At 53.7% G+C, this 17,835-nt stretch overlaps 1 protein-coding gene across 1 annotated transcript in view; it reads right to left on the reverse strand.

Annotated features, from left to right (window-relative positions):
* CCDC88C (coiled-coil domain containing 88C) overlaps positions 1–17,835 on the reverse strand; it is a 113,007-nt gene that overhangs the window by 18,225 nt on the left and 76,947 nt on the right. The window contains exons 17-25 of the mRNA XM_021100083.1: positions 17,258–17,385; positions 15,670–15,811; positions 15,108–15,281; positions 13,804–13,965; positions 11,047–11,324; positions 8,184–8,327; positions 5,242–5,428; positions 3,083–3,228; positions 440–529 (exon numbers count right to left, since the gene is read on the reverse strand). Of these exons, the coding sequence (XP_020955742.1) occupies positions 440–529; positions 3,083–3,228; positions 5,242–5,428; positions 8,184–8,327; positions 11,047–11,324; positions 13,804–13,965; positions 15,108–15,281; positions 15,670–15,811; positions 17,258–17,385 (1,451 nt within the window). The remainder of the gene's footprint in view (positions 1–439; positions 530–3,082; positions 3,229–5,241; positions 5,429–8,183; positions 8,328–11,046; positions 11,325–13,803; positions 13,966–15,107; positions 15,282–15,669; positions 15,812–17,257; positions 17,386–17,835) is intronic.

A 17,835-nucleotide genomic window follows, 5' to 3' on the forward strand; every position in this document is an offset into this window, starting at 1 on the left:
GCTTTGGGCACTTTCTTGGCCGAGTCTGTGCAAACTCAGAGAGCAGGCACCAAGCTGCCAAGAGGAGCGTGCTTTTCCACCCCCTGGTAAATGCTGAGACAGAAGCTGATGAGGCAACCCTTCCGTCCCGCTTTAATGTCTCCCAAAGCACTGCCTCCTTCCCCTCCTAAAGGGCTTGTGGCTCAGTTAAGCCTGGGTCTCCTCAGGGTCAGTGGCATTGGCCACCCCTCACAGGACAAGCTGGAGCACTGAGGACCGGGCTGAAAGGAACTCCACAGGCTTCCTGTGTGGGAGGGTTGTGCACACCAAAGACCTGCCAGGGGGAAGACGGGCCTGCACTCTGGGCGCCGTTCCAGAAGGCTGCAGTGTTCACCCTGAGTGTGGCAAAGGGAGGTTCTTCTGTTCTGTGTGGAAGTCCCTGACACTTAAATCAACTCACTTCTTTGGAGCAGGATCATAGAACTTGTACTGATCCATGATTTTTTCTTCCAGTTTTTCCTTATGTCTCCGTAAGGCATTTAACTTGTCTCTGGAAACAGAGGGAAAAGACAGTCAAGGCAGTCTGAAGTCAAATACAGGAATTCACTCAGCAGCATGGCCTGGGACCTGGCCCGGCAGGGGCTGGCGTTTTGGGGGGACATGGACATCCTGGTGCGGGTGACACTGTGATCACCCAGTCGGGGATATGTGAACGGCAGCGTCCGACTCGGGACCAGGAAGTGCTAAGGAGACCTGCTAAAGCACCTAGGCTCTAGCGGAGAATGAACTCAAGGAAGCAGCTCCCTATTCATCTGGAACCTCAAGCGCGGATGCCAGGACTTTCCGGCCAGGCCATTCAGGGTGCTGGACACCCCATCAGACTCAGGGCAGCTTCCAGGGGCACATATCAACAACACCCTGGTGACGGGGAGAGGTCTGCCCTCAGGGAGGGAGATGAGCACCGAGGCGGAAAAAGGCATCGCAGCAAAATCTGACCTCTGACCTGGGCCCATCGCAATGCTGGGTTTCCGATAAAAACCTCTGTGGGAACCAACTCAAAGGTTTGCAGGGGCTAGAAAAGATAAGGAGTAAAGCGGACCTGGAGAGACCGGGGGCGGGGGGGCACCGCGGCACCACTGAGCCACCCCAGTGGACGGCTGCCCCGTGGGGGGTGGGGGAGAATCGACTCATTTTTCCAGAGAAGCCAGAGGCTCAGATTGCAAAGCGAAAGTCTCCGGATTTCTAAAGGTTGGAAACCAGTTTATGGTTTCTTGAAGGACCAAAGAGACACCTCTTGAATCCTGGGCTGCCAGACGGCACCTCTGCGTGTGGAGAGGGAGATTCTGGCCTTCCTGAGACGAAGGGGAGGCTCTGTCTCATCTCAGGGAGTCACACAGGCGGTGGACTGCATGCAACACTGTCCACAGGGCCCCCAACTCCCGCCCCCTCCAGCCTCTCACCACCTGCGTCATCCACACAGCGCGGAGCCCTGGCTTCCTTCCTGGAAAGTGAGGCCACGAGGCCAGAGGTCTGGGTTTCTTGCTGTCAAGAGACTGCCAAGCAAGGTTCCACCCAAACTGGGGACCTTCCCGAGTTTTCCGTGAAGGAAGCACATGAAAAGGGGCAGCTTTGAGAACTGCTGGGCCCCTGACCCCCAACCCCTCTGCTGTCAGCCCCCTTGGCTAGACACCTGCGATCTGTTCTCCTGTCCTCACAGCCATCCTGCTCAGCCTTAAGATTCGGGTGTTTTGTGGCTGAGTTTGGCCCCAGAGATGCTTGCAAACACAGCGAGCAGGCACCGCGCCCCTCCGAGCACCCAAAACTGGGCTCTGCTCAGAGCTGCCCCCGGGAAACATGCCAAGGCTGGCCCTCTGCAGACGCTCTCTAATGCAGAACTAACATCGACTCACCCCCCGGGTTCTGGGCTCCCGCTCTTCTGGTCTAGCACCTGCCTGGCGCCTGCTGCCAATTACTACCAGCGGGATTACAGGGGCCAACTTCAGGCCAGAGACATTTCTACCCCAAATTACAGTGCGGATTTCAAGGTAACCCATCTTTTGTAGGTGGCGAGCCACCTCTAGGTGAGCAGATAAAGGTGGAGAATAATGAAGGAGCATGGTTACAGCAGAGCTGGGGCAGCGCCGCCTCTGCCGTGACCACGTCCCGCCGCCAGCCTGTCTCCTCTGGCCTTCCCCGCCCCGGCCATGCCCGACCGAGAGGAAGGATGGTCCAACCACCACAGCAGAGTGGCGACCACCTCCCCACCCACCCCCGTCATGGATCCACACATGCTTTCTGGATTAATCCACTTCCAAACCACAAGGTTCCCAGGACCAGGCTCTTCCTCTTGAGCGCATCTCCGGCATCTGCCTGGGGCATGCTAGACCTGCATCCCTTCACGCTTCCCGATGAGTCCCAACTGGTGAGCCAGGCACAGGGGGTACCCCTCCAGCCTCCGCCTTACGTGAGCCCTGCGCCCAGAAGCCCTGCCCGCTCCACCTTCGCATCGCCCCATCCACCCTGCCTTCCTCCAACCCTGCCCCAGCAGCAGAACCCCGACTCCTCCTCTCCCCACTCCGTGTGGCTCCTCAACCTCTGCCTGGTAGGGACACAGCTCTGCTCACATCCCCCTGCTGGTTCCTGGTGACCAGGCCACGGTGCACCTTGCGGGGCCCAGGGCAGAGCCGGCATGAAGGAACACAGACGGCAGCGCGCCGGTCAGCCGCCCTCCCGGCCATCAGGGAAAACAGACATGAGTGGTGGAAGGACACTGGTTACGGCACCTGCGCTCAGCCTTCGGTTTCGAGGCTTTCCCCGAGATACGCTTTGTCAGCACCGTTGCATTTTTAGAAAAAGGGCACTTAATTCTAACAGCCAACTAGGAAGCTTCTGGCGGTGGGCAGTGCCTTTGAAAAGCAAACGAAAGCCAACCGCCCTCACTCGCAGAAACCCAGAACCCCTCCAGCAAAACGGAGCGGAGGCGGCGCTGGTAAGCTGGTTGCCGCCCCCACCCCCACAGGATGCCCACCGGCCCCAGGGCTGCTCTTGCCGGAAGGGACCAGGATCCCAGTGTAGACGGGCGTCCCCCACCCAGACCCCTTACATGTATTGCTTCTGCTCCTCGTGGTACTGCTCCTTGTTCTCCAAGTTCTGCTCTAGGAGCATCTGGTTCTGCTGGCTCAGCAGCTGGATCTGACTCAGGAGGTGGTGGTTTTCTTCCTCCAAGTTCCCCTTGAGGCGAGAGAGCAGCTGAAACACAGATTAACAACGCCTTAAATACTGTGTGACCCCGGAAGCCCAGTGCTGGGGATCTAGCTCCTGAAAGGAGGAAAAAGGCACGTGTGCCAAGCCGCCCATCTCGGTATTATCGACACCCGTGAACACTCCAAAGGACCCAAACAGCAGTTCCCTCAGCAGCTACACCGTCTAATCCAACAGCTGAAGGCAGTGCCTGGCCGCTGAGCACCTTATTTTTTTATTTTTATTCTTTTCTAGGGCCGCACCTGCAGCCTATGGAGGTTCCCAGGCTAGGGGTCTAACTGGAGCTGTAGCCACTGGCTTACACCACAGCCACAGCAATGCGGGATCTGAGCCGCATCTGCGACCTACACCACAGCTCATGGTAACGCTGGATCCTTAACCCACTAAGCGAGGCCAGGGATCAAACCCACAACCTCATGGTTCCTGGTTGGATTTGTTAACCACTGAGCCACGACGGGAACTCCCACTGAGCACTTTAAATGCAGCTGTCCCTGCTGGACTGTGCCACAGGGCAAAACACAGGAGATTCTCAAGCCTGGACTAAAAAAAAAACCAATGTGAACCATCTCATTCATGAGCTTTTTGTGGTTACCTGTGGGAATGAAAATATTTTCAACATATTGGCTAAATAAAATACATGGTTAAAAATAATCCTGTTTCTTTTTACCTTTTTAATGTGGCTACTGGAGCATTTTAAATTATAGCTGGTGTAATTATTTCTATTATAGTTACATCTGATATTATTATTTCTAGTAGACAGCTCCATTCTAGACAAGGGTCGGCCCACTTCTTTTGTACAGAGCCACAGAGCAAACCCTTTGGGCTCTCCAAGCCAGACGGTGGTCTGGTGCAACGACTCGACTCTGCTGTTACAGCGGGAAAGCAGCCAGAGACAACCTGCAAACGCATAGGTGTGACTTCGTGCCAATAAAACTTTACTTATGGACACTGACATTTAAATGTCCCATCATTTCAACTTGCCACAATGTTATTCTTTTCACTCAACCATCGTGAAATGCACAAGCCATTCTTAGTTCACGGCTGTAGAGAAGCAGGTCATGGGCTGGATTTGGGTTTGGGGATAAGGATGGCCGCTCTTGCTCTAGAAATGTAGATCGCAGGTGGTGTCATAGGAAAATGACACACTTTGGCTTCAGACAGACTGGTGCCAATCTCCTACTGCACGCCTGGGCCTGAAGTCCCCTCGGAAATCCTAAAGCACCTCCCTGCATTGCAGTGGTGCTGTCCCACCCCCAGCAGTGTTTGCCTTTGTCCTGGCCCCACCTCCTCCACTGGCCCTGCCCCCTGCCCCAGGGACCTTCAGGCATCTCGGCACTCTGGGCCTCTGTTTCCTCATCTGTGATGCCCCGCAGGGCTACCGTGAGCTCAAGAGACAAACAAAAGGCAGGAGGAGCTGTGTCTGGGGTCCTGGCTGTTCCAGGGTGCTCTGGAGCTGGAGCAGGGCCCAGCTGCTCTTCCCTGCCCAGCCACTTGGCAGTCATACTTGTCCTGGGCTCTGTTTCCCATTTAGAGAGAGGTCTGCTGCATAAGAAGGTACTTTCCATCCTAGCACCCCAGAAGGGAGGGGTCTGCCCCTCTGGAAACCAGGGGATGAGGGCCTAAGCCCCACCCTGAACAGCCCAGGCTCAGGAGCTGTCAGCCAAAGCCAAGCATGGAGGAAAATTCATGCCACTTCTCTACAGGGTGGCTCCTGACATGAAACGAACTGGAAAGATGATGTGAAATTAAACAGTAGTCGATGTTTCCATGCACCTGCTCTGAGCTTTGCAAAAAGCCAAGGTCAGATGCAAAGGTGTTTCCTAAAGCAGCCCCACCTCGTGGTATGTGCCCCCCCCACCCACCAGGGTCCAATGCCTCTGGTCTCCTCTCAGTCTCTGCACCTCTTTCCCACAGTCTCTGAGCCCAGAGGCCAAGCAGGACCTGTCACCACCCCACCAAGCCCAAGGCTGCCACCCCAGGGGATGGGCCCCAGGGCCTCACCTCGCAGTGGTTGTCCAGCTTGGTCAGCGAGATGTCCATGCTCTGGTTCTGCTCCTTCAGCTCGTCGAACCGGGCCTGCCAGCGGTTTAGTTCAAGCTGAGAGTTGTTGAGTGAGGTTTTCAGCTCCTTGGTGTGGCTGTGCAGCTCCTCGTACTCCCCCTTCAGTTGATGGTGCAGGAAATTCACCCTGGGGGCAGGGGCAGAGAGCCGCAGGGCTGAAGGGCGCTCCCAGCCCTGTCTCAGCTGTGCAACCTTCGACCAAACCACGACCTCTCTGGGCCTCAGAATGAGGGACTGAACAAAATTAGCAGTTTTCAAACTACATGCTTTGGGATTCTATGACGGTACCTCCCCCTGGTGCCCCCACCTTGCACCTGGGAAGACAGACAGCACAGGCAGGCTCAGATGCCCATTTCAACAAGGCATCGCTGTTATAATCTATTTTTGTCTTTTTAGGGACACACCTGTTGGCATAGGGAGGTTCCCAGGCTAGGGGTCAAATTGGAGCTGGAGCTGGTGGCCTACACCACAGCCACAGCAAGGCCAGATCCGACCCACATATGTGACCTATACCATAGTTTGTAGCAATGCCTGATCCTTTAACCCAACGAGCAAGGCCAGGGATCAAACTTGCATCCTCATGGATACTAGTCAGGTTCTTAACCCGCTGTGCCCCAATGGGAACTCCTATAATCTCCTTTATAGTTAAGGTTTTAGCATATTGCCTACTTGGGAAAAAAAGGGTCCTGCTATTAAAAAGTTATTTTTAAAACATTGAACCAGAACACCTTTGCTCTAAAACTCTTTGTCTATGCCCAGCTCTTCTTTCCAATTCCAAGCCCCTAATTCCAACTCCCAAGATAAATAAAATATGAGATGCTGGGGTATTTTGTAAATGCACTAAAATTATCATCATCATAACAACTATTATCCACCTGGGCTTTCCTGGGGGAAAATTAATAACTGAAAGTTCAAGTTACCAGGGGCTCATGGACTCAATTTAGACACAGAGTGTCTTGTTTGGCCCACATGTTTTTTGTTTCTGTTTTTGTTTTATGAATCAGTTTGTCAACATTTAAAATTGTGAAAGTTCTACATCGACGTTCAGATGTCCAGCTTAAGAAAAAAGTATAAACAGGGAGTGCCCCAGTGGTTCAGTGGGTTAAGGACCCGGTACTGTCACTGCTGCGGCACGGGTTCAATTCCTAGCCCGGGAACTTCCACATGCTGTGGGTGTGGCTAAAAAAAAACAAAAACAAAGGGATGATCTGGTGGCCCGGGGCCTGCCTCCCAGCTGACAACCTTTGGATGGCATGTATCTTCTATGTCGCTGTCTGGTGTACGCTGGCACTTTTTCACCCACCTGATCCGCCTGGCACCTGAGCTCGTAGCCCCAGGTACATGTTAACAAGGACACGGGGAGGAAGCAGGATCACAGGGTCCTGTCACAGACAAGACCAGATTCAAATCCTGACTCCGCCACTGACTAGAAGCATTGGCCCTGAACAAGGTACTTCATCTGCTCCCGTCTGTTAAACGGGGAAAATAAAAAGTGATAATAGTTCAGTAGAGCCTCGTGACTCTTTGTAATAACATTCTACAAGGTCCCCAGGACACCAGATCACTAAATCAGCTCTTGGGTAAACATGGGGTGGCTTCCTATGAGTTCAGTCACACATTTTTGTGAGCTTATCAAGACATACCCTGTCTTATGTGTTTCTGTTTAAAGACACCTTGAGACAGACTCAGAGCCGACAGCACTGTAACCCCTGCCTCAAGGAAGCTTATCCCTACATGCATTTTCTCATGCTAGCCTTGCACTTAGGAACACAAGCCAGCACTTGAGCACTCTGCTCAGGGGCCGCTTTAAATGGGGAAATCCTCACCCCAAAAGCACACAGATATGAAAGCCACAAAAAGCACGCTCATTTGGGAGTTCCCATTGTGGCTCAGTGGGTTAAGAACCTGATGCTCTCTCCATGAGGATGTGGGTTCGATCCCTGGCCTTGCTCAGTGGGTTAAGGATCTGGGGTCGCCACAGGCTGTGGCACAGATTACAGATGCAGCAGCTCGGATCTGCTGTGGCTGTGGCTGTGACGTAGGCTGGGAGCTGCAGCTCTGATTCAACCCCTAGCCCAGAACTTCCATATGCTGCAGGTGCAACCATAAAAAGAAAAAAAGAGGAGTTCCCATCATGGCTCAGTGGTTAAAGAATCCGACTAAGAACGATAAGGTTGCAGGTTCGGTCTCTGGCCTTGCTCAGTGGGTTAAGGATCCGGTGTTGCCGTGAGCTGTGGTGTAGGTTACAGACGAGGCTTGGATTCCGCGTTGCTGTGGCTCTGGTGTAGGCCGGCAGCTACAGCTCCGATTCGACCCCTAGCCTGGGAACCTCCATATGCTGTGGAAGCAGCCCAAGAAATGGCAAAAAGACAAAAATAAATAAATAAATAAATAAATAAATAAATAAGAAAGAAAAAAAGGAGGCTCCTTTGCAGTATGAACTGACACAACAATGAACAAGAAAGTGGAGGTCGAACACCTGGTTCGTCCTCACCTGGGAATGGGCGCATCAGGTGACTCGAGCATCTCATCACGCTGGGCATGTCCATTAAAGGTCCCTGTATGCTGATTTGGGGCTTACGAACAGATGCCAGCAAGCAGGGGGGATTCCCTGACAGCGACTCAGCTGGATGATGAACACACCCCTGGCTGACATACTCATCGTCATTTCACGGTGGGAGGTAAGGACCACCAGCTTAGACAACGTGCTGTCCCCAGGATCCGCTTTGATCCTTCCATCCCAGCAGCCAGCTGGAGTTCCCTGTGAGCGTCTTAGCATCCAGCTGTCTGCATGACAGGGGTTGGAAAGATACACGATACCAGGGACTCCCCTGACATCTGCTCAGCGGGCGCCGAGTGGGTGAAGAGGGGCGGGCGCTTACCTGTCCAGCTCCTCCTGCAGCCTCTGGTTCTCGCTCGTGGCCACGGCGCTCGCCCTCTGCTCCTGCTGCAGAGCCTCTCGCTCGGCCTTCAAAACCTTCTCCAGCTCGTCCAGCTCCGCCTTATGTTTCAGCAGGTCACTGTGCCTGTGGGAGGGGACACACTGCTGGCAGCTGGTCCCTGGCCTTTTTCTACAGGTAATGCACACCCCCAAAGACTGAGAAGCCTCCCCAGAGAAAGGGGGGTTTGTCTGGTGGCTTCTTTCTGCAGAGTTGAGGGCACGGGCAAGGAGTGAGGATGCTGGCAGAGAAACTGGAGGGTGGTGGCTGGGACAGGTGTCGGGGGGACGGGGGTGAGGCGCTCTTCCTCCCACAGGCAGCGCCTCCCCAGTCCCCTTGATTCCATCACAGCAGCCTTCCCCCCTCAGCCTCCTGGACACGCCAGGACGACACCTCTGAACCCCTCGCCTTTCTTTTTGGGAGTCTTAATAAGTTACCAGGCAGTTCTCTAGACTCAAATGGATCTAAAACCACACACGCAAAACCCCAGCTGAGTCCCACTGCATGTAACAGCTGACCTAACAGGGAAGCCCTGCTCACTGGGCAGGGGGTGAGCCCTCCTCTGCTTCAGGAACTGAGGCTCCCTGCTCTGGTCTGGCTTGGTGGGGAGAGGCTTGCCTGGTGGGACCAGCAGCCGCCAGGGCCTAGCTGTTCCGACACTCACGCTCACGCATACACACACACACGTACTGCTCCCCTGACCCAGACTTTCCCCCTGCCCCTTCCTTTTCCTCTGAATCTTCTCTGGCCCCTCTGTACAGGTTACTGCACAGCTGTCTCTGGAGGGCAGCAGAGCACAAGGATGGAGCCCCTGATAAGAAAAGCCCAGGCTCTTTCTCCTTCCTGTGGAACCTTCCCAGCTCATGAGGACTCAAGAGCCCCCAAGGCCAAGAGCCTCCAGCCTTCATCTCTGGACCTCCACCCGGCACACCACCAGCCCCCACATTGCCTGTAGTTGATCATCTGAGTGGAGCCCAGACTTGTGCTGGAATCGAGCCAGACACCTGCTCAGGCAGCTGTTTCAAAACAAACATTTGTGTGGCCTTTAGCTTCGGGGCAGAGCTAAACCTGGTGTTGGGTGTGAGGCTCTGCCTGGCTTTCGGGGGTGATCTTACTCATCCAGGCAAATGGTTCTTGGAAAAGTCATCCAAGGTCTGACAAACCAGGGCCACGGGCTGACCATTAGGGGCCCTGACTCCCGCTTTCCTGTGGTAACGTCTTGTAAAGAGCACCCATCAAGCATCTTACCATTAGTAATACCCCGCTGTAGAGCAGCCTGGCTCACCACTGAGTCCCTGGTATTCGAGCCATCACCCCCGTGTTCCAGGTTCCCAGACTCCTGGACCCGTAGCCTTGCGGCAAACAGACTCAAAGGGCCTCCAGCCTGTCCAACCAGTAAAAAGTACCAAGTAACGCAGTGGTTGTGCTGTACTGAGCAAGGAGCTACAGGGAAAGCAACACCAAACTCCTTCAGAGCTTGCTTTCTGCTCAAATTCCACCTGCAGAAACCTTCCCCCAACGAACAGACGTGAACATCATAAGATGCCATTATAAGGTGTAACAGGACACGTGAGTGCCTGGGCAGTGCTGGGCGCCGGGCTGGCTTCCGAGTGAACATGTCTTACTCCAGGAGCCAACTGGGTGCCTCCTCCACCACATTAGACACCGTGCCACATACACAGCAGGTGTTCACTAAGTGTCCCAGGAATATAAGATAGGGGCAGATGATGCTCATTTTGGCAAGAAGGAACGGCATCCTTTAGGAGCCAAGGTCTCAGCAGGCCCTGAAGGACGGCCATCTGGGTGGACAAGGGGGTGGGGGACTCCGGACCAAGACAGAAAGGAAGCGCCGGCTGAGTGGACGGAAGAACGTCATCAGCCCTGTGCCCACAGCATCAGCTGACGCCCTCAGGAGGCTTTGCTGGCTCAACAACCTCCCTGGGTCCGAGACGAACACTCTGGACTTGAGCTTGACTGAGCATCTTGCTGAGACGGAGCCAAGGCGAGAGCCATCTCACAAGCACAGGGCGGGGATTATCGCTCCCCCTCAGCCATCCGCCAAGTGTCTGAGAGCCTCCCTCTCCCGCATCAGAACCACATGCACAGCACACCTGCCCCCAGACTCGCGGTCCTGCCACCCCTGGCCAGGGGGGCCTAGAACAATCAAGATGATCTGCAGGGGCCAGCGCTCAGATGATGCCGGTGGACTGAGGGCACACAAAACCCAGGACCCTGACTTGTTAAGAGGGCAAAGTTTAGACTCGTGCATTTGCATGTGTGTCAAGTCCAACTTAAAAAAAAAAAAAAGGAGACGGGGCTCGAGAGTGGGGTAAAGATGAAACAAGGATGGCAGGACAGCGATCACTGCAGGAGCCGGCTGTGGGTGCACACAGCTTTCATTACCCCATTCTGTTTCCTTCCTATATAAGTTCCCCACATTAAAGATTTAAAAAAAAAAAAAAAAAAAAAAGGGGCCCTGACTTTGACAGGCAAGAAAGGGTAAGATAAGATGCATCACTGTAAACCAGCAGCTGGGGGGCACTTCGTTCTTATTCTTGGTTTGGAGAAAAGAGGGGACACCTGAGGGGAGTAGGGACTGGCCATGACACCCCTTTCTCCACCTGGGGACCTGCCTGCCGCTGGGTCTCCAGCTGCACTAACTCCAATCACTAAGGGTGACTTTGATTTACTTCCTTTTGGGGACGGTCTGGTGTCCCAGGCAGCGGGAAGCAGCAGGCCAAGAGGAGACTCAAGGGGCACAGAGCAGAGGCAAGGACTCAAACTCTGGGGTTCCAGGTTCACACACCTCTCCCCCAGATCCTTGTGCTCCAGCTCCAGGTTGCGATGCAGCGTCTTCAGGCAGCTGTGCTGACGGATGAGGGCCTCGTACTCTGAGGACTGCCTCTCGTGGAGGGCGCCCAGGTGCTCGTGGTCCTGCAGCAGCGCCTGGTAGGCGGCTGTCAGCTGCTCCTGCTGCTTCTGCAGGTTTTCGTTCTCACTCTCCTTGGCCGTCTGCTGGTTCTGGAGCAGCGCGTACTGTGCGGTGAGCGAGGCGCTCTGGGAGCTCAGAGTGGAATTCTCCACCTGCCGAGAGGAACAAGGGGCTGGAGGCTGTTGCCAAGACAACAGAGAGCCCAGGCAGGCAAGACCCAGCTGGGGCGAGGACAGTTCCACCAGGACTTAAGGAACCTCTGGAGGAGGCCAGGCAGCCTAACAGACTGTCACATGGTGCTTCAGTCCTGAGCCCTCTCCAAGGATGTGGTCTTTGCGGGCAAATTAGGTCCTCTCTTTGAATAAGCTCCTTGGAAACCCTCTTCGGATACTTTTAAAAACCTATTTTGGAGTTCCCGCTGTGGTGCGATGGGCTAAGAACCGGACTGTAGTGGCTTAGGTAGCTGCTGAGGTGCAGGCTCAATGCCCAGCCCCAGCACAGTGGGTTAAAGGATTTCACATTGCTGCAACTACAGCGTAGGTCGCAGCTGTGGCGCTGATTCAATCCCTGGCCTGGGAACTTTCATATGCTATAGATGCAGCCTTAAAAAAAATAAATAAAAGCTTATTCTCATTTTGAAAATTTTTATTTGGTCATACCTGTGGCATGCAGAAATTCCCTGGTCAGGGATAGAATCTGTGTCACAGCAGTGACCTGTGGGAGTGACGACATCAGATCCTTAACCCAGCAGGCCGCCAGGGAAGTCCCAAAAGGCTATTTTTATTTATTTATTTATTTATTTATTTATTTTTTGGTCTTTTTGCCTTTTCTAGGGCTGCTCCCGCGGCATATGGAGGTTTCCAGGCTTAGGGTCTAATCAGAGCTGTAGCCACTGGCCTACGCCAGAGCCACAGCAAGGTGGGATCTGACCCATGTTTGCGACCTACACCACAATTCACGGCAACGCCGGATCCCCAACCCACTGAGCAAAGCCAGGGATCGAACCCGCAACCTCATGGGTCCCAGTTGGATTTGTTAACCACTGCGCCACGATGGGAACTCCCTAAAAGCCTATTTTTAAAAGATAGAGCAGCCCTGAGGATACAGAATACCTAAACAACCTATCAACCGCCTGGACCTAACTAACAGATAGACAATACCATCCAACGTCCAAAATCATCAGCTATTTCCTAACTCATCCTAAGGTCAGAATTACGGTGACATCAAAACCAAAGATGCGACAACTACGACCAAAACCCCCAACAAACACAAAACTAGGGCAGCAGCATGGATGCAACTAGAGATTCTTACATAAGCAAAATAAGAAAGAAAAAGACAAATACTATATGATATCACTTATATATGGAACCTAAAATAAGGCACAAGTGAACCTACCTACAGAACAGAAACAGACTCAGAGACATGGAGAACAGGCTTGGGTTGCCAAGGGGGAGGGGGAGGGAAGGGGATGGACTGGGAGTTTGGGGTTAATAGATGCAAACTATTACATTTAGAATCATAAGCACGGAGGTCCTACGGTACAGCACAGGGAACTATATCCAATCTCTTGGGATGAAGGGTAACACGAGAAAAAGAATGTGTGTGTGTGTGAGTGTGTGTATGAGTGACTGCATCACTGTGCTGTATAGCAGAAATTGACACAACGCTGTAAATCAGCCACGTTAATAAAAATGAATACTCTACACGCACACACAAAAACCCTATGAACTAACATCCTATTTCTTTAACAGAACAAATCCCAGCCTCTCTGCCAAATAGCTTCCCGTTTATTGTTCCTGACTCATAAGTGACATTATTTTCAAACACCTTTCTCAGAAACTGCAATAAACGACAATTTACTTTCCCACAATCTATTCGCATAAATACCAACATCCTGAAGTGTGCAGCCCAGAACATGAGTTTTGCTAAGGGCTCTCAACAGCCCGGGAGCCACTTCACACCCGACTTCTCTCTTAAAGATTGAAAATTCACATTTGCTTCCAAAAGGCTCTGCCAGGGAAGAAACGTGCTTAGCTCTGTTGAACCAAACTGATTTGAGCCCAGTACCTCCTTCCCAAGTCACTCCTAATAACAGCTCAAGAAAGAGACTTCGGGAAACGGACAAGAGGGCAGGTGAGAGGGAAATAAACTTTCAGCCTGGGCAGCCGTGTGCTGGATCACGGAAAAGACCTTCAGGGAGCTCCCTTCGTGGCTCAGTGCTTCACAAACCTGACGAGGATCCATGAGGATGGGGGTTCGATCCCTGGCCCCGCTCAGTGGGTTAAGGATCCAGCGTTGCCGTGAACTGTGGTGTAGGTGGCAGATGTGGCTCCGATCCCACGTTGCTGTGGCTGTGGTGTAGGCCGGCGGCTGTAGCCCCTATTGGATTCCCTAGCCTGGGAACTTTCACATGCCATGGGTACGGCCCTAAAAAGAAAAAAAGAAAAAAAAAAAAAGCACCTTCAAAGATCCTGAGGAGCCTCAGTTTACAAAGAGCCTACTACAAAGAAACCAAAATCCCAAACTTTCCCACACGCCGTGGTCTTGCTGGTCTGGAGAAGTGAGAGACCCGGGCGGCCCGGGAGACACAAAGCAACCTCCCCGGAGGTGGGGGGCCTGCTCCGCCCTCACCTGCAGCTGGGCCGTCTGCGTCTGCAGTGAGGTGTTGTGCTCCTGCAGGAAAGCGCTCTGCTTCTGCAGCGTCAGGATCTGGCTGCTGAAGGCCGTGTTCTGGGTCTCCAGGTGCTGCAGCTGTTCCTTGAGCAGCTGCCTCTCCGCCTGCAGAGCCGCGTTCTAAGGGAGGCAGAAGCAGGGGGCCGATCAGACACAGCTCCGCACACGCCGACCGGCCGCAGGTACCTGAGTGGAAGGGACCCTCGAGAGTTGATGCTTCCGGAGCCAAAGCCAGAGGCCACCGGGTGGGAGGAGGAAGACATTCCCTCTTAGAAAAGACAATCAGCAGGACTGGAAATGAAAATACCCTATTTTTGGGGCATGCGTTTTCACATAAGACATGAATATATGTAATGGGAACACGGCAAAGAGCCTGAGCGTGTGAGAGGCATGGGTGAGAGCTGGAGTTCTACCTGCTTCACCCTTTCTCTCTCTCAAGCTTTCCTCTGTTCTCTGCTGATCACACTGAGACGGCAGGTCTGTGAGCTTCTCGCACAGGACAGGGAGCCAGAGCCTGCGGCCTCAGCCCTCGCAGGGGCGACAGCAGGGAGAATAAGGTGGTTCAGGGTCCACGAGACTGATCAGGACCAAGCGCAATACGCCACCTCCGGGGCCAGGACACAGAGGGTGCGGTCCTGCGCTGTCCCTTTCTGGCGTGGGGCTTGGGGTCAAGTCTCAAAGTCCTTCTCACCTTTCTCACCTGTCAGATGACAATCATCACTATCTATGTCACAAGGTTGTTGGGAGACAGAGATGAGGGATTTAGATGCATGTTGGCAAACTTTCTATAAAGGGCCAGACAGTCAATGTTTGGGGTTTGCTGGTCACGGGGCCGCTACCCCAACCACTGACCCCGGCCACAGTGGGGGAAGGCAGCTCCGCACGGGGTGTAAGCACAGGGTATGTCTGGGGCCTAACACAACCTTGTTCACGAAAACAGGGGGCGGGCTGTGGTTCGGCAGAGCACCGAAGGCCGGAACAGCACGGAAACAGGGCTGTGGCAGAAGCTCCAGGCTCAGTGTGATCTGCCGGGAGGCAGAGAGTGGGCCTCCACGGGACCACGTGGTGGCGCCCTTTCAGTTAAAAGGGCGAGGGGACCTCGAATGAAAAGGGGCTCAGAGGAAGTGCCAGGAAACTCAAAGTGGCCAGCCTGACCACTTTGAGTAAATCCCAACAGCTTCCGACGCCCAGGTGCCGCACGGCAACGGTGAATTTCCGTTCCAGCCACGGGATGGTCAGCAGGCCAGCCTCTCCCTACTCACGGTGCGCTCCAGCTCGATGGCCCGGTCCTTCACGCGGAGCAGCTCCATGGTGGCCTCCTTGTGGCCGGACCCCCATGGCTCCTTCTCCGGGTGACCCTCGGGGTGTTTGAAAGAGTTGGGTGCGGGCTTCCCCTCTTCCTGGCTCTGCCGGAGGACCTCACACTCCTTCTTCAGCTGCAGGTGTGGGAACAGAAAGCAGACTTGGGGCAGGAAGAGGCCCCACACCAAACCCAGCCCCTTGGCACACCTGGGCCTCCCTGGCACTGGTGTGGGGCACACCAGACCCCTGCCTTTGCACATAACCGTCGCCCTGCCTCGTCAGCCCCTCCCTACAGGTAAGACTGAGGGGCAGCAGCCGGGACCCAGGCTCGACTTCAGCCATGTGACTGTGCCAAGTCTTGTCCCTTCCCTGAGCCTCAGGCATCCACGCCACAAACACCTGCTCCAGAAAACCAGCATCCATCCAGGCTGCCCCTCCGCTACCCGGGTGAGAGGCTGGAGAAGGGGAGGCAGGGACTTCCCAGCAGGACCCAGAGTTTGTCCCTAAAGGGGCTGTTCTTACCACCTGGAGCTCATTCTGGAGCTGATGATTCAGGCTGGCTTTCTCTTCCACCTGCGCTTCTAAGAGCACAATCTTTTCTTCTTTCATGGCTAGTGTTGTTTTTACTGCTGATTCATTTATGCTCTCCAAAATCTTGTATCTCCTGAAACATACAAATATACAGGAATATGTACCTGCCTCTTCCACCCACAAGCTCCCAGTCTCACAGCTGCCAAGACATCCCTCCTCCGCTAAGCTGGTTTCCTCATCACCGTTGCAGCATGTGGCCCAGAAAACTGCAGGAGCCAAAACCCAATCACCGAGGTCCCTTCCCCGTGCTCCTGGCAGAGCTACATCTGCAACGTCTTCACATGAAACATCACTGCTGCAGCTTCAGAGGCACCGCCTTAGGGAAGCATTATTATGGCCATTTTAGAGATGGGGAACATGAGTTTCAGAAAAGTTAAGCCATTCATCCAAGATCACAGCGCCAGGTAAAGGGTGAATCCATGTGGCCTTCCCACACCAAGAGGGCATCATGTCAGTTACAGGTCCAGCAAAAGTCCAAGACACTGGATTTCCCTGAAAATTTAGGGTAGCATTGGAAGCAAAGGCTGCAAGAGTTAAATTAAAGGGCTGGTGAAGGGAGTGAGGAATGAATGAGTGCAACACAGGATTTTCGGGCTGTGAGAACACTCTGTAAGATGCTGGACTACTGGATACACGTCATTACATGTTTGTCAAAATCCACAGAATGTGCAGCATCTCGAGTGACCCTAACGTCAACTGCGCACTCTGGGCGATGACAATGTGTCAGTGCAGGTTCACCAAGTGTGTCTGCCCAGGGGGGTGGTATTGATGACATGGGAAGGATGTGGGGGGTGGGGGGGGGCAAGGGGTGTATGGGAAATCTCTGCACCTTTCCCTGAATTTTGTTTTGAACTTAAAACTGCTCAAAATAAGCCTAAAAAAGCCTAGGGAGTTCTCACTGTGGCTCAGCCGGTTAAGGACCTGACATAGTTTCCGTGAGGATGCAGATTTGATCCTGGCTTCACTCAGTGGGTTAAGGATCTGGCATTGCCACAAGCTGCAGTATAAGTCACAGATGTGGCTCAGATCGGGCAGTGCTGTGGCTGTGGCTGGCAGCTGGAGCTCCAATTCGACCCCCAGCCCAGGAACTTTCATATGCTGCAGGTACAGCTGTAAAAAGAAAGAATAAAGAAATAGAAAAAGAAAAGAGCCTACCTGGAAAAAAACAAAGAAGCATTTTTTGGCGGGGGGGGGGGCACCCTCGGCATATAAAAGTTCCCGGGCCAAGGACTGAACCCCTTTCCCAGTAGTGACCTGAGCTGCCACAGAGACAATGCTGCATCCTTAAGCTGTTGTGCCACAGCGGGAACTCACAAGAAGCCTTTTTACTGGACAAAAGAATCTCTTTCCCCTCCTCCCCGGGAACCTCCAGAAAGGAGGCCCAGAATATAAAGCACATGGGTCCGTGGGCCGTGTGAAGAGTTAATGGAGCTCCAGGGGTGTGTGGGGTGTGTGGGGTGCAGGTACATGCAATGGGGGCCGAGCTAAAGTGTGTGGTCTCCCAGGGAGGGGTCCTCACGTGTCGCCACTGCCGTCATTGTCCTGCAGCAGCAGCTCCTTGTGGAGGCCGACCTTCTCCAGTTCCTGGCTCAGTTTGTCCAGCTCACTGCTCAGCTGCTGGCTCTTCAGCTTCTCCTGCACCAGGTCCTGCAAGAACAGCAAAGACGGTGTGGGACAGGAGCCCAGCAGGAGCGGCAGGGAGGCCTGGGCAGGTGGTTCTACAGGATGTGAACGCGCGTCCAGGACGGACACCCACATGTGTCTGAAACACCATTTATGGGAGTTCCCGTCGTGGCTGAGTGGTTAACGAACACGACTAGTATCCATGAGGACTTGGATTCAATCCCTGGCCTTGCTCAGTAGGTTAAGGATCCGGCATTGCCATGAGCTGTGGTGTAGGTTGCAGAGGCGGCTAGGATCCTGCGTGGCTGTGGTGTAGGCCGGCAGCTGCAGCTCTGACACCACCCCTAGCCTGAGAACCTTCATATGCCACAGGAGCAGCCCTAAAAAAGACAAAAAAGGAAAGAAACATCATTTATGCTGACCTCTGCAGAGTGGGTTTGAATTTTTGCCTTTTCTGCGGAGTCATGTAATTAA

Source organism: Sus scrofa, chromosome 7 (genome assembly GCF_000003025.6).
Source record: "Sus scrofa isolate TJ Tabasco breed Duroc chromosome 7, Sscrofa11.1, whole genome shotgun sequence".
NCBI lineage: Eukaryota > Metazoa > Chordata > Mammalia > Artiodactyla > Suidae > Sus > Sus scrofa.